Source organism: Esox lucius, chromosome 18 (assembly GCF_011004845.1).
Source record: "Esox lucius isolate fEsoLuc1 chromosome 18, fEsoLuc1.pri, whole genome shotgun sequence".
Lineage (NCBI taxonomy): Eukaryota > Metazoa > Chordata > Actinopteri > Esociformes > Esocidae > Esox > Esox lucius.
Genome location: NC_047586.1, coordinates 18851403 through 18875303, shown reverse-complemented (window position 1 = coordinate 18875303; position 23901 = coordinate 18851403). Strand labels below are relative to the sequence as shown.

General features: G+C 39.5%; 1 protein-coding gene across 5 annotated transcripts; it reads left to right on the top strand.

The window, feature by feature from the left end:
- Positions 1 to 7313: 7313 nt before the first annotated feature.
- tdrd6 (tudor domain containing 6) lies at positions 7314 to 23677 on the top strand. Of its 5 annotated transcripts, none has more exons than XM_010900569.4 (17): positions 7314 to 7512; positions 7619 to 7669; positions 8917 to 8967; positions 9609 to 15406; positions 15496 to 15626; positions 15756 to 15833; positions 15955 to 16015; positions 16133 to 16200; positions 16301 to 16378; positions 16462 to 16516; positions 16771 to 16844; positions 16930 to 17002; positions 17100 to 17167; positions 17254 to 17296; positions 21221 to 21315; positions 21695 to 21752; positions 22998 to 23677. In XM_010900569.4, exons 4-17 carry the CDS (start codon positions 9652 to 9654, stop codon positions 23102 to 23104), a joined length of 6744 nt encoding a protein of 2247 aa, XP_010898871.2. In that variant the 5' UTR covers positions 7314 to 7512; positions 7619 to 7669; positions 8917 to 8967; positions 9609 to 9651; the 3' UTR covers positions 23105 to 23677. The 5 variants fall into 5 exon arrangements, with proteins under 5 accessions (XP_010898871.2, XP_010898869.2, XP_019911853.2 ...); XM_010900567.4 differs by having other exon boundaries at positions 17088 to 17167; XM_010900570.4 differs by having other exon boundaries at positions 7315 to 7512; positions 17088 to 17167; positions 21239 to 21315.
- Positions 23678 to 23901: the final 224 nt, after the last annotated feature.

Sequence of the window (23901 nt, the reverse complement as noted above, 5' to 3'; positions counted from 1 at the left end):
AAGAAACACTTCCGGGTCAGGAAAATTAGGTATTTTTCAAAATAAAAGAGACCAACGTATTACTTCAAAACTGAGATAAATTATATTTAAGAGTAATTTAGATTAAAAGTGGGTATTAAAACAAGTTCCACGGGCAAAATTCAGACAATGCCAATGACTGAATATGGTATACATATTGCCTCATAGCTCATAAACTATTGAATAGTCCACAGAGAAAACAATGTAGGAAATGTTCAGGAGAATGTGTAGAGTAAGACAAACCTGTCTAATCATGAGGAATGGTGTGCTACATCTAGCAACACAATATTTCCACACCCTGTTTTCCCACAATGTAACTCAATGGATATGAAATACATATCGACTCATACAGAAAAAAACTATTCTATATGCCGCAGTGAATGTATTGTAGGAAATGTCAAGGAAGGTGGATAGAGTGATTATATGCAAAGAAATCAAGGGGCACTGTGTATTTGTAATTGTTGTTAGCGTTTTACTCCGCCAATACCATTGGCAACAATGTAACTCAATGGATATGAAATATATATTGACTCATACAAAACAAACTAGGGTTAGGGTTAATCACCCTAATCACTCTATAGAGTCTCCTGAACATTTAAAACGCCAGCAACAATTGCAAATACACAGTGCTCCTGAAAATGTCCTACAATACATTCACTGCGGTGAATAGAATAGTTTTTTCTATATGAGTCAATATGTAATTCATATCCATTGAGTTACATTGTGGCCAATAGGATCTAGGATGGGTGGAGTAAAATGCCAGCAACAATTGCAAATACACAGTGCCCCTTGATTTCTTTGCATATAATTATTCTATCGACTCGCCTGAACATTTCCTACAATACATTTTTACAATATACACTAAGCAAAGTGTCAAAATCGATACATTTAATATTATTAAAATCGCGTTTAACCGCGGACTTCTATTTTGAAGGAAAAATCCGAAAACCGGAAGTCTTATTGTTGCTACGGAATCTCTAATGTTGCCAGCTTACAGTCTATGGTTGCCAGCATGAAGCTACTAAAGATGGTGGGGCAACATTGAAAAAGCATTTCCGGGTCACGAAAGTTAGGAACATTTCAAAGTAAATGTGACCAGTGCTAGTTCAAACCTGACCTAAATTGAAGGGTATCCCTCTGTAAGCATTAACAGTAAGGAATATTTATCAATATTTAAGAAACCTTTCGAATGGCTGAATATGGACAACATAGCTCAAAAAACCTTCCCTGCGCCACAGTAAATTTGCCGTTGGAAAGGCTCAGGTATAGTCAGAATATGGTGGCCCTCAGTTTCTGCTCCTTTCTGACAAAACACGGCCAACTAAACGTTTTCTGTTTCCACTAGTGACGTGATGTTTGGCAAATTATGTTCTTTTTGTACAACAGTTTTTACTGACTTTTAGAGTAACGACTCCTGTTTCAGTGACTAGGTCAACTGTATCGATCATAGTGATTTGCAGTTCGTAAACGATTTATTCTTTTTGAACGACTCCTTTTTTCGTGACTCGTTCCAGACAGGCAGATTTATAAAAATGTTCAGAACTGATAGTTTGACGCAGCTTGCAATAATGCAGTTAATTTACTGTGGTGATGAACACACCTACACTGAGGTTTTGTTTAAAAAAGACTTCGTCTCACGTGTACAGAAAAAAATGACCAATAGGGAGCAACTGAGAAGAAAACGACACGGTTGCACAATCCAATCTGCAGACCGCCAGTCGGTGGCGTTACTTAATATGGGGATTCCTGAATATTAAGTTACGCCCACTGATGTTCGCCATTGGTCAGTTTGGGGACATCCTGGTATGACACACGGTTCGACGCTAGGTGTCATTTATGGATAAGACGTCATTACGTTGAGTGTGCTAATGGTGGAAGAAGACTTAACTGACGTAAGGACTTTATCTCAGAGTCCATGTGATTTCATTCAATATATTTTGTCAAGATATAACACTAGGTTCAAGCGGTTCAAGCATTGATATAGAAAACAAAAGAGTATTTGCTTTGACAACATGTTGAAAAAGCACTCTAGTCTGATTATGCTTGTACCCATAATGTACAATTAATTGGTATTTTCTAATACCATTTAAATGTATTTTGTTTCAGGATTAAAATTGTTTGATAACATACAACTGAAATATCTTAATTTGAAGACTGACGTGCCTCTAAAAATAGTTTTAAATGTTTTGGTTACAGTCAAGAAAGACACTGGTGGTTTAGAAACCTGGTGAGTGCAGTTAGAATACAGACACATGTATACATACACATGCACAGTCATATTCACTATGCCTGCCATTGCTTGGTTATATGTGATACAGTAGAGGGCCATCATGAGGAGGTTGATGGTTGAGAATGCTGCTTATTGCACTTACAATATAGTTGATCAGAGCTCTACATGTTACAAAGTGAAACAGGACACCCTTCTGCACCATTTATGCATTTTCCATAGAATCAACATATTACACAAATGTGAACATTCTATTTAACAGCATTGTTCTAGAAAGTTGAAGTTGGTAACTGGAAGTGTTAAATTTTCTATAGCCTGTTGCAGAAAGGTGGCAAGTTTTAACATCTGTTTACAGACATATACATTTTTCCGGGGGTGCCCGGAACAAGCAATTTTTTTTATTCTAGAGTAATGATGTGGTTATGGACTTAAAACATTGTTGGGAGGAATAAAAGTGTTACATGTCTTGGATTGATTATCTGAGGTCTAAGTAGGTCTGCATATTCAAGTAGAACAAGTCCAAAAGAGTAAAAAAGACATTACTGAAAGTCAATTCATGTAGTTCAAAAGCATTTTAATGGCATAGCCTAAAAATACAAAATTAAATTATATGCCAATTAGACAATTAAACATTTAATCACCTGATCAAATATTCAAAACAACACATTCCAACACCAAAACTAAACTGTTTCTTTGTGTACTGTGTATTCAGCTTTGCCTAGATTCTGTAGGCTTTGGTTTCATCCTAACATGTTGTATGGCCAGGTGAACACTTCCAAAACACTGTCCAGTTTACTCTTGCTAAGCAACTGATGTTTCTTGTCTCTTTGTCTTGTCAAACTGTATTGGGTTTTCTGGATCTTGTAATTTTTGTTGTGGGGAAACCAGCATTAGCTGATGGTTTAAGGACAGCTAATAAGTATCCTCATCAACAAAAAATAATTAATAGAGAATCTCAAAATAATCACTAAGTCCTCTTTTGTCTATTTCATCCATGAATGTTTCAGTGTCTTCAAAATTATTCAACAAAAACATGAATGGGGAGACAAGGTCTTGTTCTTCTTCTAGAGTTGAGGCCTTTTTTGAGCATCTGCACAGCACCCTGTATTTCCTCATCATTCCGGGATGAGGACTCAGAAGAGGCCCGTGTTGGCATTTGCCCAGGCAAACAGCATCCCCCAGGTCAAGAACGCATCTTGGCAACTGAAATGAAAGATCACAACAATCACATAGAAACCTCCCCCAACTGGTGAACACAGACAAATACTTTTACTTTTTACACCACAGCATAGAAGATGGCCATAACAAATTATTATTTTGTTTACATTTCTAAATAATGACAACATAGTGTATATGAAGCTAAAAAATAAATGGATCTTGTCTGCTTGCATATAGTGACAGGTGTATCATGCATCTTTAGCTAGTTATAACGTAACCTAATCGGCTAGAGCTGGCCTACCTCATCACATAGCTAGCTATCTTTAAACGTAGCTATAAGGGTTGTCGTGTTTTCTGTGTTCTGTCACTGACAAGCTATTAGAATCTCAGATTCAAAGAATTTAGTAGAATTTAGTAGCAATCTTAGTGAACAAGTGAAATATCCCTAAATATATAGCTAATAGTGGTCAAATAAGGAGGGTATATTGGGGGCATAACTTAATAACAAGTCGGGGACATTACTTAATATTCCTTAATATTAAGTTACGCTCACTGACGGTTTCCATTGGTATGGTGTTTATGATTTAGTGCATGGGTTTATGAAGATAGAATTACAGGGTCAATGACGAAGATTTCGGTAAGTGCTTCCATTTGACAACCTCTAGTTATATATTTAGGGATAGTTCAGAGTGCTCTTTCAACATGATGTCAAAGCAAATACACTTTTGTTTTCTATATCAATGCTTGAACCGCTTTGACCTAGTGTTATATCTTGACAAAAGATATTGAGTGAAATCACATGGACTCTGAGATAAAGTCGTAACGTTAGTTAACTCTCCTTCCTCTATTAGCACACTCAACGTAATGACGTCATATCCATACATGACACCTAGCGTTGAACCGTGTCTCATGCCAGGATGTCCCCAAACTGACCAATGGCAAACATCAGTGGGCATAACTTAATATTCAGTGGGCGTAACTTAATATTCAGGAACCCCCATATTAAGTAACGCCCCCGACTTGCGGTCTGCAGATATACCTTATTGTGTCAAATGGAAGCACTTACCGAAATCTTGGTAATTGACCCTGTAATTTTATCTTCATAAACGCATGCACTAAATCAAAAACACCATACCAATGGAAACCGTCAATGGGCGTAACTTCATATTAAGGAACCCCCATATTAAGTTATGCCCCCGACTTGCGGTCTGCAGATATACCCTCCTCCACGGTTGGGACTCGTGATGGACATACGGGGCTTCATTATCATTCTTCTAGCAGCGGGATATTATGCTAGCAGCGCTAACTGAGAATTTATTTTTCGAAATAAATGCGATCATTGAAATATATAAAGGCAATAGTTAGCAAACTAGTCTGTACATTTTATGTTTAAAGTCCGTTCCAAGATTGTTTGTGGCTGTTCTTTTTTCAGACTATATTGTTTACTATAATGACTTATACATTTCATTGATGGCTTTTATTGTGATAAAGAAAATCTGAATGCTGCCAGCATAACATCCTGCTAGTAAAATAACGCTAATGAAGCCTCGTTTTGGCCATCACATGTTGGGACTGATAATTAGATTTTGGACGCGGTAACCAATCCCATGTATTAATTATTGAAATACATGACAGACACAGCTTTATACAACCTATAGCTGAGTCCCAGTTTAAGTTAAACACACTCGCAGACATCCCAACCTGCAGAAACAAATTTTCTGACGATATAGTATGTCTCATTCAGTCTCCAATACTGGCATACTAGCCTACTATACACTGAAGTAGAGTTGAGATGTCTGTACTTGTGAAAGACTGAGGGCCGGTTTCGCAGACAGAGATTAAGTTTAGTAGTCTAGGACTAAAAAAACAAGCTCAGTTGAGTTTTCTTTTGAACTTTTTAGTCCTAGACTAGGCCTAGTACTTGTTTACAAAACCGGCCCTGAATCGTAAAATTGTATTGTTTATTTAAATGATGTGAAATTTATTGTTTGCGGTAGGGGGGTCTGGCATGCTCTGGGAGTTACTAAAACTAATTAACAAAATCATTCTAAAGATTCGTTCTTTATACTGTATGCATTGGCATAACTATCGGGGGTACAGGAGGTGCGGTTGCACCCGGTTGTTTGGCCTTTCTCATAAAATTATTTTGTATATTTATTTTTTATCCTATCCCTATGATACACCAGTGACTGAACGACTTGAAGAGATCAGAGTCATTACTTCCCATCGCTAACCGTTCATTTGAACATCCCTACACAGGTTGTTGGGCATGAACTGGAGATTCGTCCTCTGCAAATATACCAGTTTCACCCCATACTAGTCCCTACTCAGCAGGCAGCTTCCTCAGTTCTGAGAGTGAGCCCGAAGAGTCTAGTCCCTGAACATTGTTGTGACGATTTGGGCTGCTGGGACTCCCTCTACAAGTTCCCATTGTTGTGACGATGTATGAGTGGCAGGCCTTTGACATTTGGTGTTGGGGTGTTTGTTTAACACCATTGCTATTGTCTGGCAACCAATCTCACCTTGCCTTCTTGGAATTTTAGCAATGTCTGGTCATGCTCAATGTACTGTGCATCTGTTGGAGCCTTTCATGTTCAGATAAAGCCTGATGGTTATATATTGTAGACTGTTTTTGACTCTTGCTTTGGCTTAGAGTGCCGATATTCCACACACTTTTGGTCCATCCCTCCTGCACTTTGTTTGCTTGACACCAAGGTTGCACTGCGCTCTATACAGCTCTTGGGCCTATAGTGCCATGGACCTATTGGGTCTGAAGTTCGTCCTCCACTTCCGCATCTATATATCCATCCATCTATCCATCAATCTATTTATGTTGTAGCCTAATCTAATATTAATGGCATAACACCGTAACTCAGTAACTTAACTTCAGTGATGCACAGTGAAACTAAGGCAGAGTACCTTATTAACTCAATTTAAGCATTCTGGAGAACTGCAAAACAAAGACAAAGACCCGTGAGAGATGTTATGGGATTCTGCCTTGGCTTCTCTAGGGCTTTTGGAAGTTACGGCAAAGACAACACACTATTTTCTCAACAAAAAAAATCTTTGTCCACATGATAAAGCAGATCTTTAATGTTCCAAAAATTACATTAACTCATTTTAGATCCAAAACTGAAGTTATGGCCTTTTGCCTTTGCATGGCAGTGTAGTCCCTATATTAGCACCTACTGAAAGAGAACCTTTGAATCCTGAGGTAGGGAATGAGGCGCCACTCTTCTTGGGCCTGTCATGACAAACAGTGTGTCCCCCTGCATCACAACGGGATGTGAGTATGTCTGGCGTCAGTTGTCTTATCAGGCATGATTGTATGCTTGAACACCTGTTACCAGTGGTGCCCCCCAAGTTTCCCATTTGGAGATCACTGACCTAATGATTTCACCTGATTATTTTCAGTTCCCAGTTTTCATGAATGCACCATGGTTAATGACAATTTAATCATATATCATTATAATCACATGGTTATCAATTATAATCACGTCCCTTAAAAAATGTATCATTATACATTTTTTCATTATATGATGGAGTTATTGATATTGATGGTATTGATGTTACTGATGTATATTTCTCAATTTGCAGGCAGGTGAAGTAGCTAAAAATACCTGGCCAAGTTTTTAAATTTTCTATGAAGGTTTTCTGAAGTGCTGTGTCCAAGGAATCTGCAAGTCATCTGTACCCTTAAACGGGCATTTGCAACCCAGCACTGCATTGTTTAAATAATTTAAATAAATTGTGTCTGATCTATAATGAGTCCTTGTTAAGAATGCAAGCTGATTAGAAGTCAGTCTGCAATCTCCTATATTCTTTTGACCCAGTCTAGTCTACACAACAGAACACGTGTTTTCACGACGTCGCTACTCCCCCTTGTGGGGCATGGTGGTCACGTGAAATACGCGGATTCTTTTTTTCCCCCTTGTTGCGGTGTCTCAATTGACACACCACTTTCTGCTAGGTGCACTGAAGGTTGTTGCGCGCCACCGCGTCATATATATGGCACACGATTGACTCCCCTGCTTTTACCACACATTTCGTTTCAAATGTGTACTGATAAATCAATTTTATTCACACAATACTTACACAACGTTGATAAGGTGAGTATTCCTTCCAAGAACGTAGTCTCCCGCCAGGTCACGACTGCTAGTTAGTCAACTGTACTAGCTACAATAATAGTAGTGCGTTTTTCTGCCCTTTTTTAAGGGTTGTCGTGGATCAGCGCTGGATGGCTAACTAACTTCTTGAGTACAGCAGGTAATGGTAGTTACTAGTAATTATTTTGACATGGAGAATAAAACATCCTACGTCAAAGTACTTTCAACTAACAGTTAACGCCAGCTAGTTCTTTGGCTGGCTCGATTTTTTGGCTAGCAAAACCTCGCATTTTTGGACGTTGTTTAGCAGACTGTTCCAATCATTAACTGTACTCTAGCTGGTAAATTTACATAGGGCGGGTTTTGCAGACAGATTAAGCCTAGTCTAGTAGTTGGACTAAATAAAATAAAATAAAAAAAAACAAGCTCAGTGGAGTTTTCTTATAGTCCTAGTCATTTTAATAGTCCTAGAGTAGACTAGGCTTAATCCGTGTCCGCGAAACCGGCCCATGGCGTAGCTTGCCTAGTTAATGTTACTCTATCTGGGTATATACGGGTTTGGCAACTAACGCATGGAGGTAACAATGAGATTATCTAACTCGTTAGCAGATGATTACTGAATTTGATTAATTCAGGATTATTGAGATTTCTGTCAAAGTATCCCACCTACTGTGGTTGACAGCCTTGTTGCATTACATAGCCATCTTCTACATTATTGTGCTACTGGTTGTACAAGTTAATTACACTTAAATTGATGGTGAAAAACTGCTTCTCTAGGCCTAAATATTGTTTTGACCTCTGGCCAGTTTAAAAAAAATATTGTGTGTCTGATGAGAGTTGGGACAAAACATTGTGAATTTTAAATACTTGTTTGTATTTAGAGTGATGTCTCAGCTATCAAGCCATGTAAAATATATTTTTTATTTTGTTTCAAAACCGAAACATTAATTTGATTCATGTCAACTCTGTTAGCAATAGTAAAAATATTATTTTATTTATGTCCTAAATTATATGCTATTCTAAAAAAGTTTCATAATAATTTGTAGTTTTTTTCATATTAAACCACAAGTGTAATTCTTCAGCAAAGATATACTTAGTTGTAGATAATCTGATGCTTAATAGATAAATGATATCAGTTTAATAAGCAGTGAGCCATTTTCTTTGATAATTTACCAAAATCCCATTTTATGGTGTTGACAAGGTGACAACAGATTAGGAAAGAGGCAAACATTAAAAAACTCAATGTTATTCCACTATTTGGGACACATGGAAGATTTTTAACATTTCATAACAAAAATCATTCAGAATTTAAATACATTTTAACAGATTTAACAAATGCTATTTCCCTCCTAATTGGCTGATGGCTTCTGTGTCTGTTTTTTGATGACTACTCATTTTTGTTCACAGGTCTCTTCTTTCCTGGTCATTGTAACGTGGCGGGTAAAAAGAGCGCACAAGGTAATGACAGTACAATAAATATTTAGTTATATAGTTGTTTATGCTTCATTGAAATGTACCGGACCCCTTTGTAAAATCCTGATGTGCATTTTATATTTACATTTAATGGGAATAAGAGAATAATCTCCACGCAATCAGGATCAATGCAGATTTCATTGGTTTTATTTCGCTTTTGGGTAACCGACTGTCATCAGAAGGTTGGTTAACTGAAAGCTCAATAAATTGATCCTGAGTGTGCAGAGATCCATCTCTAACTTTTCTGTTTGCTCTTTAATGGCTTCTGCTCCTTTTCTATAGACAGTTGCGTGACAGATCCTTTAGTCTATATTTACATCTAATGAAAGTATCATTAAGTCTAATGTCAAATAAATGTTTAGTACTTTTCACAGCTTTGAATATTGGCCCATTGTGGGCTTATTAGTCAAACTCCACTAGTCAGTCAATTACACTGTTTCTCTAATTAATTTTTTTATTTACTAGTTAATAGCATACTCAACCTTGCTTTAGGAATTTCTAATGCAATTACACATGCTCAGGGTCGTCTAAACAACTAAACTGTTATCAGTGGCAAACATAGTATTTCATTATATTTACAGTTGTAATTATGTTTACAATTATGTATTTCAATTTTATTTTCTTAGACCCGTTGGACCTTGACATGTAGGATTGTCAAGGTTCTGTTGGATGGACAAAATGTGTTCGATACCTGGGCTCCCAACACCAGGTTCAAACATTTCAGTTTTCATAACAAGGGTGAACTTGGATCCCCAATGTGAACTTGTGGAGCTATGGGGCAGATTTGCTCAAGATAGGAAAGTTGAGTATCAACACCTCCGAAAAGAAATTCAGTTTCCCAGAGAAACATTTCGTGAGTTAGAGGGAGATCCTGGAGACATGTGCTTGGTTCAGGTATATGAAACTTGGTATAGGGCACGCATTGTCTCAAAACGTGGCTCAAGTTACACTGTGTTCCTCATTGATGAAGGAAGAATGCTTGGTGCCACCTCTAGTGTACTGGCTTGGGGTCAGAAAGAGTTTTTCCACTTACCCCCTGAGCTGGAATTCTGTGTTCTCTCCAATGTGTTGCCACTATCAACTGAGAACAGGTGGTCTCCAATGGCCTTGGAATTTCTGAAATCCCTTTGTGGAAAGACAGTTGACGCTTTTGTTCAGGATGTCTTGGTGCCCCATAGAACATTCCTCCTGGATATTCCATTCATAACTAGACAGATGCACGAAATGGGGTTTGCCAAGAAATTAAATACAGAAAAGTTCAAGTTCCATGTTTTACACACATTGCAGAGGGGGGCATCCAACTCAACAGAATCTCTGCAGACAACCTCCATTAGAAATGTGCATGAGCAAATCGAGAAGCAGCAGCACTACTTGTATCCGGAGCTGCAAACGGAAACCGTTGAAACAGTCATTGTCACAGAGGTAACCAACCCACTGCGTATTTTTTGTCAGTTGAAGGTGTTTTCTCAAGAGTTAAAGAAACTAACAGAACAAATTACGCAACACTACGAAGGTCGACTTGCAGCATGCATCGCCAGGCCCCAAACTTTGGGTTCCCCATGTGCCTCAAGAGGAAGTGATGGAAGGTGGTATCGATCCGTTTTACAGCAGGTCTTTCCAGCCAAGAATGTGGTTGAAGTGCTGCATGTCGATTATGGAAAGAAACAATTTGTTCAAGTGGAAAACATCCGACCGCTAGCCACAGACTTCTTCAGGATGCCTGTCGTCACTTATGTCTGTTCTCTACATGGCATCCTCGATAAAGGAGTTGGATGGACTGCTGCCCAGATTGAATATCTGAAATCCCTCCTGCTGAACAGGACTGTGATCGCTAAGTTTGAATACCAGAGTCTGTCAGAGGGAGTCCACTATGTAACACTCTACGGGGATGAAAATACCAACATCAACAACCTGTTTGGCAAGAAGGAAAAATGTTTGTTGGACTCTGCAAGTGCTTCAAATCCAGATGGAAAAGTAAATCAGAAGACTGCACCACCTTGCTCTGGTGATCCCAAAAAAGTTCAGACAAAGTATCCGGCCGAAGATCTCCTTGTCAATTCTTCACATGTGGCAGTTGTACAGCATGTAGAAAATCCTTCAGAATTTTGGATTCAGACAAATACGTATGCAGACGAGTTTGATGAAATGATGAATGATCTTGCTGATTTGTACAGTAACTCAGTCGGCGCAGGAGTTGTTGAATGCCCACAAGTTGGCCTTTATTGTGCAGGCAGATCACAGGACAACTCTTTTTACCGGGCAACTGTGTCCGAAATCAATGGGAACAAGGTCAAAGTATTTTTTGTTGACTATGGGAACACTGAAATAATTGACAGGTTCAACCTTAGAGTACTTCCTGACGAGTTTAAAGTGTTACCAGGACTTGCGTGTAAGTGTAGACTGGCTGGTATAGAACCAAAAGATGGTACATGGAGTCGAAATGCTACAGACTTCTTCATAAAAACAATTGCAGACAAGATCCTGGACTTGCATGTAACTGCCAGGTCTCACGGTAGTTATATTGTTCAACTGACAGACTTGTCTGCACAAGGAGAGAGAGATGCCGGTAAGCTGCTTTGCAGTGCTGGCTTTGCAGAGAAGTTTGATTCAAGTATCCCACCTCGCAAGGCTTTTACAGGGCCTGTCATTGCACCCACAACACAGAACCCACATGCCATTTCTTATGTGTTCAGGTCAAGTGGCAGCCCTCAAGATTTGTCTACCAGTAATTGTACTGTGAAAGAATCCAGAACTCCCTTCAAGGAATACTTGTTTCCCATAGGAAGTTCATTTGAAGTCACTGTGTCTTACATTGAGAGTCCAAATGACTTTTGGTGCCAACTAGCACAAAATTCTAATCATCTTAAATGGCTCATGCAAGACATACAAAAGCACTATGCTGTCACCCAGTTTGGGCAACCTTTGGAAGCAGCTTGTGTTGCTCGCCACCCAGACAATGGAATGTGGTACAGAGCCCTAGTCATTCAGAAGCATGCAACAATGCATGTTGATGTGCTGTTCATAGACTATGGTCAGACAAAGAGAGTCTCCGTGCGTGACTTGCGCGCCATAGATCCAAAGTTCCTCCAACTAAAAGGTCAAGCTTTTCGTTGCAGTTTGTACAACCTTATCCACCCTGCTTCCCACACAACTGAGTGGACTGAAGAGGCAGTTGCACAATTCCAGAACTTTGTGGACAACGCCACAACCGAACATGGGATGTTAAAGTGCACAATATATGCCGTTATGTACGATGCACAGAAAGTAGTATTCAACGTGGTGGATCTGCAGACACCCTTCCAGAGTGTCTGCGGCTTGATGGTTCATAAAGGCTTTGCAAACCGTGCACCTGCAAAGAACGCCCCTTCCTCCCTTTTCCGATTGGAAACCTACTACTACTCCACTCACAACATCAAAACCGGAAGTGAAGAAGAGGTAATTGTGACAAGTGTAAATAGTGTCAATCACTTTTACTGCCAATTGAAAAGGAATTCAGATACAATTAAAGGACTTTCAGAGAGTGTGAATACATTGTGTCACCAGCTGGAGATGACCAACTGCCCCCAAACTTTTGGAACAGTGTGCTTTGCAAAATACATGGACGGAGAGTGGTACAGAGCACAGATCAAGTGTACAAATCCAACAATCCTGGTTCACTTTGTGGATTATGGCGACACATTGGAAGTCCAAAAATCTGATCTGCTTCCCATTCCTATTGAGGCCAGTGAGATCATGTCTGTGCCTGTGCAAGCTGTCCAGTGTGGGCTTTCTGACATCCCAGGAGAGGTTCCAAGTGTGGTGAACAGCTGGTTTGAGACCAGTATGACTGATCGGAACTTCAGGGCTCTTGTGGTGGCAAAAGAGCCTGGGGGCAAGTTGCTGGTGGAGCTATACGATGACAAAATGCAAGTGAATGCCAAGATAAAGGAAAAATTCAACCTTGAGATGCACAGTAAAGAGCAGGTGATAATCCAGAGCTGCAGACCACAAGCTCTCGAGCCCAAACCTCGATTTACACCCAAAAAAGTGCTACGAACAGATGAAGATTCCCTTAAGTGTGAGAAACTCCCGCGAGTACACAACAGGATACCATATGAAACTCAGGCAGCTTTGAGGAGACCCAATGAAAAAGTTAATTTAAAATCCGTAGAGACCACAAATCAAGGGGAACTGAATGTTCAAACAGAAACAAAATACTCACATGATGCAAATTCATCTCCCAGTGAAAATCGAAAGAAGATTGTTGTTCCCAAAGCAAATGCAAATTGTCTTCCAAAACTCATTGACCTGCCTTCAAAATCTGTAAAACCAGGATTGGTAGCAGATGTATTCATTTCTCATTGTAATAGCCCACAAAGTTTCTTTGTACAGTTGATCGAAGAGGAAGCTGAAATATTTTCCCTTGTGGAAAAACTTAATGATGGGCAGTCAACTGCTGCATCCATTCAAACCAAGGACTTGTGTCAAGGTGACTTGGTCAATGCAGTATTTCCTGAGGATTACTCATGGTACCGTGCAGTAGTTAGAGAAATACTGGAAAACCAAATGGCTCTTGTTGAGTTTGTAGACTTTGGAAATACAGCAACAGTCTCTGTCTCTGAGATGTGTAGACTCGACAAAAACTTCCTTGAAATCCCCAGGTTCAGCATTCATTGTTGTTTATGTGGAGTGCTAACTGTTGAAAGTAAATTAAAACTAGATCCAAAAGTTGTGTCAAACTTCAAAGAGAGTGTTGGTATAATTGGCAGCAAACGGTTAGGATGCATGTTTGTAAAACAGTCTGGATCTGTTTGGGAGGTTAGCCTTGTGGATGGTGACAAAGCAATCACATGCAATTTTTCTCCCAGCGTCCCAACAGACACCCTAGACCTGTTGCCAGAAAACACAGACCAAGAGGCAGAAGAGTGCAATCAAAAATCCACTTTAACAAATTTGCCGCCCAAGTGCAACCTTTTGGTCAATGTCATGACTGCCTGTTACAGTGAGCCGGAAATTTCCGAAGGACAGTCCTTAGAAGTATATGCCTCTACTATAAATGGGCCTGAGTCATTTTGGTGTCAATCTGCTGACTCAGACAAACTTGATAAGATCACTGAAGTTGTTGTAGAAGCTGAGAAAGCTGTGGCATCTACGTTTATTGACACCGAAACGTTGTGCACTGGAAGTCCATGCATTGCTCAATTTGAGGACGATGAACAGTGGTACCGTGCTAAAGTCCTCAGGAAAGATGGAGATACCTTATACATTCTTTTTGTGGACTATGGAAATGAGTCTGCAGTTAATATGAAAGACGTGAGGCCAGTACCAGCTCTGCTCATTGACATTCCTCCACAGGCTTTCTGGTGTCAGCTAGAAGGATTTGATTTGTCACAGGGCTCCTGGGATGACACTGCTTCTGACCAGTTATCACAACTCATAATGGACAAGCTACTGCACTTGACTGTTCTAAGAGTTTCCAGTCAAGAGGAAGTTGGGATTACATGTTTTGTCAAAGTAAAATGTGAGGAAGAAGTGATAAATTACACTATGAAACAGTACTGGAAGAGCTCTATTGGCAACCGAGACAAAACGTCAGAAGACAAATTAAATCCCACAGAAGAGGCATTGTCATATGACATGTCCTCATTGGCAGATGAATTGCAGTTAGTCGAGAAAAAGGCAGCAGTGCTTGACTCGCCTCTCAAAAAGCAAAATGAAAACTTCAAAGACCATGACACAGATGATCCTCAAGCCTGTAATGAAACTCATGAGGAGGTTGTTGACGGGGACAGTTTCTATGAGCAACAGGTCTCCGTAATCACCCAAGTAACAGATAATGTTGAGGAGGATGTGGATCTGATAAATTTCCAAGAGAAATACTGTTTGGATTATGGTAACACCGCATCAGTTGTTAATGAATTAGTGGAAGAAAAACAGTCCAAGACAACTGAGATCCATGAACAGAAGACTGTCACACGGAGTACAAATTCAGCTGTAAAGGCACCCAAAGAAGGCATAGAGACCATGTCCACCATTATCTGTGAAGGACCCAGTGATGCAGGACTTGAATGTGTGTCAGATAGTGGAGATTCAAGTGAGATTCGAGTGGCAACCTCCCAAATGTACACTGATAGAAGTGGGAGTGCATCAGTTGTGAAAAAGTCAATCAGTCTAGATGACTTTGAATCACAACTGTACATTGATGAGGACTTTGAGATTTCACTTTCAAACATTGATGAAAGTCAAGACGACATCTATGAGGAAGTCTTCAAAATATGTGCTGAACCTGTAGTAGAGAGTGAAAAGTCAAAAAAGGCTGTTCTGGAGGAGATAGAGACCAAAGATAAAGAACTGTTCACCTTGATTGAAGATTTTGAGAATATAAAAGAGGAATCTGGAATCCAAGATGAAGCTGAAGGCCACTGCGCTATTTTACCAGAACCTGGTGGGTTTTCAAACTTTGTACACAGACTCATTATTTTACACTGTATTTAAATTTCTAATATTTACATTTTCTTCAATTGTTTTGGTCAGTTTTAGAGTTCAGTAAACTCTACAGTGTTGAGCAGACTTTTCCACTTGGTTCATCCTGTTTTGTTTGGTCTTCTGCTAAGAAGAGTTGGTGTAATGCTAAAATTGTGAAGATATTTGAGGACTCAATTAAGGTAAGCAAGCACCCACTGTTTTAAACACAACAACTGATTTGTGAGACTTAAAGGCCTAATTAGCATGGGTTTGTATCTGAGATAAACCTATTCTGAAAGCATCTTTTGGTTTAACACATCAAACACCAGGTTCTTCTTTTGGACGATGATACTGAAATGGTAGTGGACCCACACAGTATATTTCAGCTGCCTACAGAACCAGAACAGGTTTGTAGCATAGATTCCGCCCCCCCCCCCGTCTCCATCTCCATATGACAATGATTTTGTAAAGATAATGGACTTTATATAGTTTAATGTTGATGTTTGTTACTCTAAATCTTGTGAACAGATTGGAGATGTCGATGTATCATCATGGAATCCTGGGTCAGAGCGTGATAAGCATGTTTCAGGTGACACAAAGAAAATATTTTGTGATTAAATGAAATGTTGATCTTTTGAATAATCTTTACACTGGTATTTAGTTTAACCTCAGTGGTTTGGTAACATTTACATGAAATTGTGTGTAGATCCCATAGAAACAGATGGCTGTGAAGATGCTATTACTGGAGATCACCACAGTAATGCATTCTCAGAGGTATGTGTGATTATCATGTTTTGGATTGTTATATAAAAAATTCTGAGGATTTGTAACAATCAATCAATCAAATGTATTATTAACACATTTTCTTTAATAGGGTCTTCTGGTGGAAGTGGATCATGAGATCATAGATTCATGCAAAACCTTTGTTGCGATGTCCACAAAACCAGAGAAGGTTTGTGTCACAATGTTGATACATTGGTTTTCCCCTTTATCTGCATTTTACGTTTACAATCCAGCATGCTCTGTTCTTTGCAGATACATCAGCTGGAAAACAGTCATCCTGTATGTGCACCATTGGAAGAATTTAGTGGTGAGTGGTATATTATTCTAAACGTGATGTTAAAATGTTATGGAGTAAGCAAAAAGTGTGATGTTTGAAAGGTGTAATTCCCCTGCGACAAACATAGAACACCTATCATTAGTTTTCACATTTCACCATGATTCACACAAGCTACAAAGAGAAATACATGAATCCATATCTTTGCAAGTCAACTTAACAGGTTTAGCCAAATGCAAACTACAAAACATTTACTGTGTTCAAGTAAAATGTAAATGCTGTTGCAGATGTGCCTAAAAAGCAGCTAATTGACATTGGTCAAGCGAATGATGCAGTGTTAAGTGTGTCCACACAGGAAAAGGTAAGAGTTTGGTATTAAAGAATGACATTTACATTGTCTTCATGTAAGTGAACTATCACTGCTCATACATTTTGTTGAATTTTAGGATGATGTTATGCTTGAGGAAGATATGTCATGTCATGGGGATTTGACTTCAGATCTCATTAAAGATTGCACAGGTATCTGATTTGATTGTAAGGCAAATCACCACAGGGATGAGTGCATTTTTCAAATTGAAATTATCATTGTAAACATCCTTCAAAGTTGTATCTACAGATCACAGAGCTGAGAGTGAGAAAAACATATTTGCAGAGGTGGTATCAAGTGCTCCCCCACAGGAAAAGGTGAGAATATTTAGTTGTACAGTAGGTTGCATAGTTTTCTTAATGTACTTTCATTCGGACGCTTATGATATTCTCTTAATTTTTAGGAGGATCCAGGGGAATCAACATGTCCTAATAAAGACTGTTTAGGTATGCAATAACACCTTGTGGATTGATAGAATAGCTGCATGTGTTTATATTGTTTATTTTAGTAATTTAGCCAGTGTTTTTTAGTGGCAAAGGAGAGGATATGATGGGGAAAATTAGGTGATTGTGATCATAGGGCCATTGGAAATGTCAGAATACTGGTGTTAGCACCCGTACTCTTACAATGAATGCCAAGGGATTCTTAGTGATTCAGCAACTCATGGCGTGTGTATAGTATGCAGAATAAAATTTAGAACTGTGTGCAATACATGCTAAAATCACATTTTGCGTGCCCACAGTATGCAGTGTGTACTTATCATGAACAGGACTATCAAATTTGTTTTTGTGGAATCGACAAAAATTCTGATATATGCACATAGAAGCTCTTATTACAAACAGTAGTTATGGATTGCTAATACACCAGTGTGGTCAGAGGTAAGGTTAAACAACAAAAACGGTTAGGGTTTGGAAACACTCCAGTGTGTTTAAGGATAAAAAGCACGGAATCGAACTCTCAAGCATTGGGGACCGAGTTTGTGGCGAAAACACTATTCCCGGCCCTACTCCCTAGCAGAACTTGATTTAAAGCTAAACGTGCTTACTACTGTACCTATCTGCACTTAAACATGCCATGATGGGATATGGTAACAAAAGGAATTATACCGCCTACACACACTGGAATGATATGGTAATGGAAATGCATATCACAGACATGCAGATTGTGATGTTAGTCTGTTTTGCAGTCTCTAGGCCATTGGGACATGGATCTTTAGACAAGAGGAAAGGGCGCCTTCAAATGACTCTCTAACACCCCTTCAGTGCTCAAAAGTTTGCATTTTCTTAGAGAATTAGTAATATATGTACCATGTGTAAAGAAAACATGAGTGAACAGGCAAAACGTCTTTATTTCTTATGGGATTCACATTCAACTGTAGGTCAACAGAATGGCACAATCATAAAACAGAAAATGGTAAAAGAAAAAAAAAAGAATTGAACCTGTTCAAATGTCTGCATACCCTTAGTTATTAATACTGTATATTGCACCCTTGAGCATCAATGACAGCGTGCATGTGGTGTACCTGCTTGCATGTGGTGTACCTGCCCATTCGTCTTGGAAAAATGCCTCTAGGTCATGCAAAGTCTTTGGTCGTCTTGCATGAACCGCACGTTTGAAATCTCCCCAGAGTGGCTCGATGATGTTATGGCCAGGAGACTATGATGGCCGCTACAGAACCTTCACCTTTTTCTGCTGTAACCACTGGAGGGTCAACTTGGCCTTGTGCTTTGGGTCATTGTCGTGCTGGGAAGTCCAGGAGTGTCCCATGCGCAACTTTCGTGCAGAATGCAAATTGTCTGCCGGTATTTTCCGATAACATGCTGCATTCATCTTGCCATCCATTTTCACCAGATTTCCTGTGCCTTTAGCGTTCACAAAAAACGTCAGTGAGTCACCACCATGCTTCACAGTGGGGATGGTATTCTGTTACTCAATAGACCTTGTTGACCCCTCTCCAAACATAGCGCTTATGATTGTGACCATAGAAACTCTATTTTTGTCTCATTGTTCCAGATTCCAGTGTGCCAGAAGCTGTGAGGCGTGTTAAGGTGTTGTCGGGCATATTGTACTTTTTTTATGTGTGTGGCATTGGCACAGTAAAGGCTTCTTTCTGGCAACTTGACCATGCAGCTCATTTTTGTTCAAGTATCGTTGTATTGTGCTCCTTGAAACAACCACACCGTCATTTTCCAGAGCAGCCTGTATTTCTCCTGAGGTTACCTGTGGGTTATTCTTCGTATCCCGAACAATTCTGGCAGTTTTACTGAAATCTTTCTTGGTCTGCCTGACCGTGGCTTGGTATCAAGAAATCCCAGAATTTTCCACTTCTTAATAAGTGATTGAACTGTACTGACTGGCATTTGCCAGTTTAAAAAATATATATTTTTATATCCTTTTCCATCTTTATAACATTCCATAACCTTGTTACACTGGTCCTTTGATAGTTATTTTCTGCTCCCCATGGCTCAGTATCTAGGGTGCTCAGTGCATCCACGTGAGAGCTAACCAACTCATTGGCTATTTATACACTGACACTATTTGCAATTTAAAAAGCCTTAGGTGTGGGAAATTCACCTTTAATTGCCATTTTCACTTGTGTGTGTCACCTTGTGTGTCTGTAAAAAGGCCAAACATTCAAGGGTACAGTGGGGAGAACAAGTATGTAATTTTTATCATAGGTACTCTTCAACTGTGAGTGACGGAATCTAAAACAAAAATCCAGAAAATCACATTGTATGATTTTTAAGTACTTTATTTGCATTTTATTGCATGACATAAGTATTTGATACATCAGAAAAGCCAACCTTAATATTTGGTACAGAAACCTTTGTTTGCAATTACAGAGATCATATGTTTCCTATAGTTCTTGACCAGGTTTGCAAACACTGCAGCAGGGATTTTGGCCCACTCCTCCATACAGACCTTCTCCAGATCCTTCAGGTTTCGGGGCTGTCGCTGGGGAATGCAGACTTTCTGCTCCCTTCAAAGATTTTCTATTGGGTTCAGGTCTGGAGACTGGCTAGGCCACTCCAGGACCTTGAGATGCTAATTACGGAGCCACTCCTTAATTGCCCTGGCTGTGTGTTTCGAGTCGTTGTCATGCTGGAAGACCCATCTTAAATGCTCTTACGGAGGGAAGGAGGTTGTTGGCCAAGATCCCGCGATACATGGCCCCATCCATCCTCCCCTCAATACGGTGCAGTCGTCCTGTCCCCTTTGCAGAAAAGCATCCCCTAAGAATGATGTTTCCACCTCCATGCTTCACGGTTGGGATTGTGTTCTTGGGGTTGTACTCATTCTTCTTCTTCCTCCAAACACGGCGAGTGGTGTTTAGACCAAAAAGCTCTATTTTTGTCTCATCAGACCACATGACCTTCTCCCATTCCTCCTCTGGATCATCCAGATGGTCATTGGCAAACTTCAGACGGGCCTGGACCTGCACTGGCTTGAGCAGGGGGATCTTGTGTGCGCTGCAGGATTTTAATCCATGACGGCGTAGTATGTTACTAATGGTTTTCTTTGAGACTGTGGTCCCAGCTCTCTTCAGGTCATTGACCAGGTCCTGCTGTGTAGTTCTGGGCTGAACCCTCACCTTCCTCATGATCATTGATGCCCCACGAGGTGAGATCTTGCATGGAGCCCCAGACCAAGGGAGATTGACCATCATCTTGAACTTCTTCCATTTTCTAATAATTGCGCCAACAGTTGTTGCCTTCTCACCAAGCTGCTTGCCTATTGTCCTGTAGCTTACACAGCTCTCTGGTCTTGGCCATTGTGGAGAGGTTGGAGTCTGTTTGATTGTGTGGACTGGTGTCTTTTATACAGGTAATGAGTGGAGAACAGAAGAGCTTCTTAAAGAAAAACTATCAGGTCTGTGAGAGATGGAATTCTTACTGGTTGGTAGGTGATCAAATACTTATGTCATGCAATAAAATGCAAATTAATTATTTAAAAATCATACAATGTGATTTTCTTGATTTTAGTTTTAGATTCCGTCTCTCACAGTTGAAGTGTACCTATGATAAAAATTACAGACCTCTACATGTTTTGTAAATAGGAAAACCTGCATAATCGGCAGTGTATCAAGTACTTATTCTCCCCACTGTATGTGAACTTCTTTATCAGGGCCATTTGGGTGATTTTTGTTATCATTATGATTTAAAAAGGAGCCAACCAACTATGTGATAATGAATGGCTTCATATGATCACTATCCTTCAAGAAAAGACAGTTTTTTTGCATGATTAGTCATATTTTCAAAATCAGTGCCAGAATTTCACAATTTCTGCCAGGGTATGCAAACTTATGAGCACCACTGTAGTTGTTTATCTTGATGGCTGTAATATTTATTTGTACTAATTTATGGCACTAGTCAATATAAATGTTGTAGAGTTCACAGAGCATGGTGCCCTGACTCTGGAGGACATCAAGTTGGAGTTTACACCCAGTGCTCCCACACAGGATATGGTAACAGAACTGAGTTGCATAAATTTTTTTTTAAGAAATCAAACTTTGAATAATGCAAATAATCAATTACATTATAGAACAATCTACTCGGTCCTGAAGAAGTCTGTTTAGGTATGCGATGATAACACTACGTAAGACTTCCAACACAGCCATTTGCAGATATTGCATTAGACCTGTATGTTACTGTATTGTTTATTTACTTGAATAATTGGAATTGTCTGTGGTAGAGTCCGAACATCCGTTTGAGATTGAAGAGGTGACCGATATGATTGTGTCTATTGATCCTAAACCAGACATGGTACCCAATCTGTTGTGTTACAAACCTCATCTTTAATGATCTGAATCAGGCTTTGAATTACCATGACAATATTCTCTTCAGTTGAAGGATGATGTGCTGCTTGAGGATGAGACGTATTCTCCTATCAAAAACAGCGCAGGTGTGTAATCGTATACCAATGTCATTCAGTGTTTTTTTTGCAGGGACCCCATTGTTCTCCAGATCTTTGGGCGACACAATGTGGTGGATTGACAAAATCCCAGCTGCCAGAAGTATTTGGACAGGGAAACATTCAGTTTTCTGTTCTCAACCTCAGGGTGGTGGGATATTTTCATCTTCAGTTCCTATTTGTTTCGTGGGCTCTTGTGTCTTCAATCTTGTGTTCAGCATTTGAGAGGCATGCTTACTTTGATTCAGATCAGACTCAGAGCTTGGCACTCATTTTCCCTTGGTAGCCAAGACCGTTTCCTTCACTGAGCACCATCCAAATAATGTTAGTGTGCGTGCGTGTGCACTTCAGAAGTCATCCTTCTGCTTTTGTCAGCAGTCACATCAATGAAAACAAGTGAGCCAGTTAGTTACAACACTACCTCCACCATGTTACTCGGAGGTGGTGTTATTTTTTTTGATCAGGAAAACCTGCATTTCTGATGTGCTTCCCTGTTCAGCAGTCACATCAATGAAAACAAGTGAGCCAGTCAGTTACAACACTACCTCCACCATGTTACTCGAGGTGTTTTTTTTACTTTTTTCCATCACCTTTTTACAGGTTAATATGTCTAATCGGTCCAGAAGACTTTGTTCTTAACCTTGACCGGCTCATTTAGATACTTTTTAGCTAACTGAAACTGTTCTTCAGGCTTGCTTGTAGTTTGCATCTTGTTGTGTACCCTTTGAAGTTCAGCTTGTGTACTCTTCCTGTAAATTTTGACGTCTAGTCCTGTTCTGTTGTACTGTTTTTTTCTTCCTTGGTCTACCAAGATGCTTGCTATTATCAAGAATAGCAATCTAGTGAATACAGTAAGTGCAAGCAAACATGCCTGTGTAATAACAAATAGCTGTGAAACAAATTGTCCAAAAACCTTGGATAGTGTAGAATGGGTGGGACTATGTACATAAAACAAGCTGTAATTTGTAACGTTTATCAGACAAGGTGGAACATGCGCTGAAAATCAATCTTACACAGGGTTGGATAAGAGAACTGCACTTTAAGACTGTTATCATTGTGTAATTTAAATCCAAAGTGCTGAAATGTACAGCTGAAGGTGAGTTCATTGTATATAAAGTAGTGCTGTCTGATGGCAAAGGCCATTGAAGTGGTGATATAATTATTGTTGATCAGGAAAACCAGCATTTCTGATTCCCTGTTCATACATCCTCCCTGCCCTTGCATTTTTCCCCACAGAAGTAGTGATGTCACATGTGATGCATCTCACCCTGAGAGTGGAGGAGAAATCCGACGATGACATCATCTTTGTGTCAGAGACTCTGTCCACCCAGGAACTTCAGTAACCAAAGATGTCACTAGTGTGTTTGTGCAGGCATGAATTCTAAGTTTGATTTCATATTTTTATCTGGAACATTTATCAATTCATGTGTTCAGTGACAATTTGTTGCCAGTTCAGTGGCATTTTTTTTCTCCATTTGTATCGTGTCCTGCATTTTTCAGTTTTGCCATTTGCTTAGCCTTTCTTCTGTTAGCTTAAATGTCGTAAACCTCATCTTCACCAAATTTGGCTCAGAGTAGCCATTCACCTGCAGAGTATTAATGCCTCTTGGCTTGTTCATTTTCAAACAATTTGGTCATGTGGTCAATCTGTAAACTAACATGACCTCACCTTGGGGATGGTTGTAGAGTTATTTGTTTCCTCTGTGGTTCCAAACAGAACTCCTACATCCAGTGTTTGTACCAGCATAGTGCATTTATGGAACACTGTGGATGGATCTATGTTAAATGTTTTTTTGTAATGTATTTTGCCAATGTTTCAAAAACAAAGCACTATATTGTTGTTCTGTAAAATTTGGAAATACACAGTGCAACCTGAAAAGGATTCTGTTTACACAATATGATAATCTTGCACTTCAGTTTTCTGTCTTTGCATATTTTTTCCAGTGCTCTAGTGTTAGACATCTTCAGGCCTGTGTATACATTGTTCAAAAATGCATTCTTTGTCCTGATCTTGTTCTGATGGTCTTAAATGTGAGCACAAAGATCATGCTGGAATGATTATTAGAGCACGGTATAAACATGGGATTTGAATATTACTAGTAATTTTGAGAATCTTGACATATTTCACACCACAATTGTC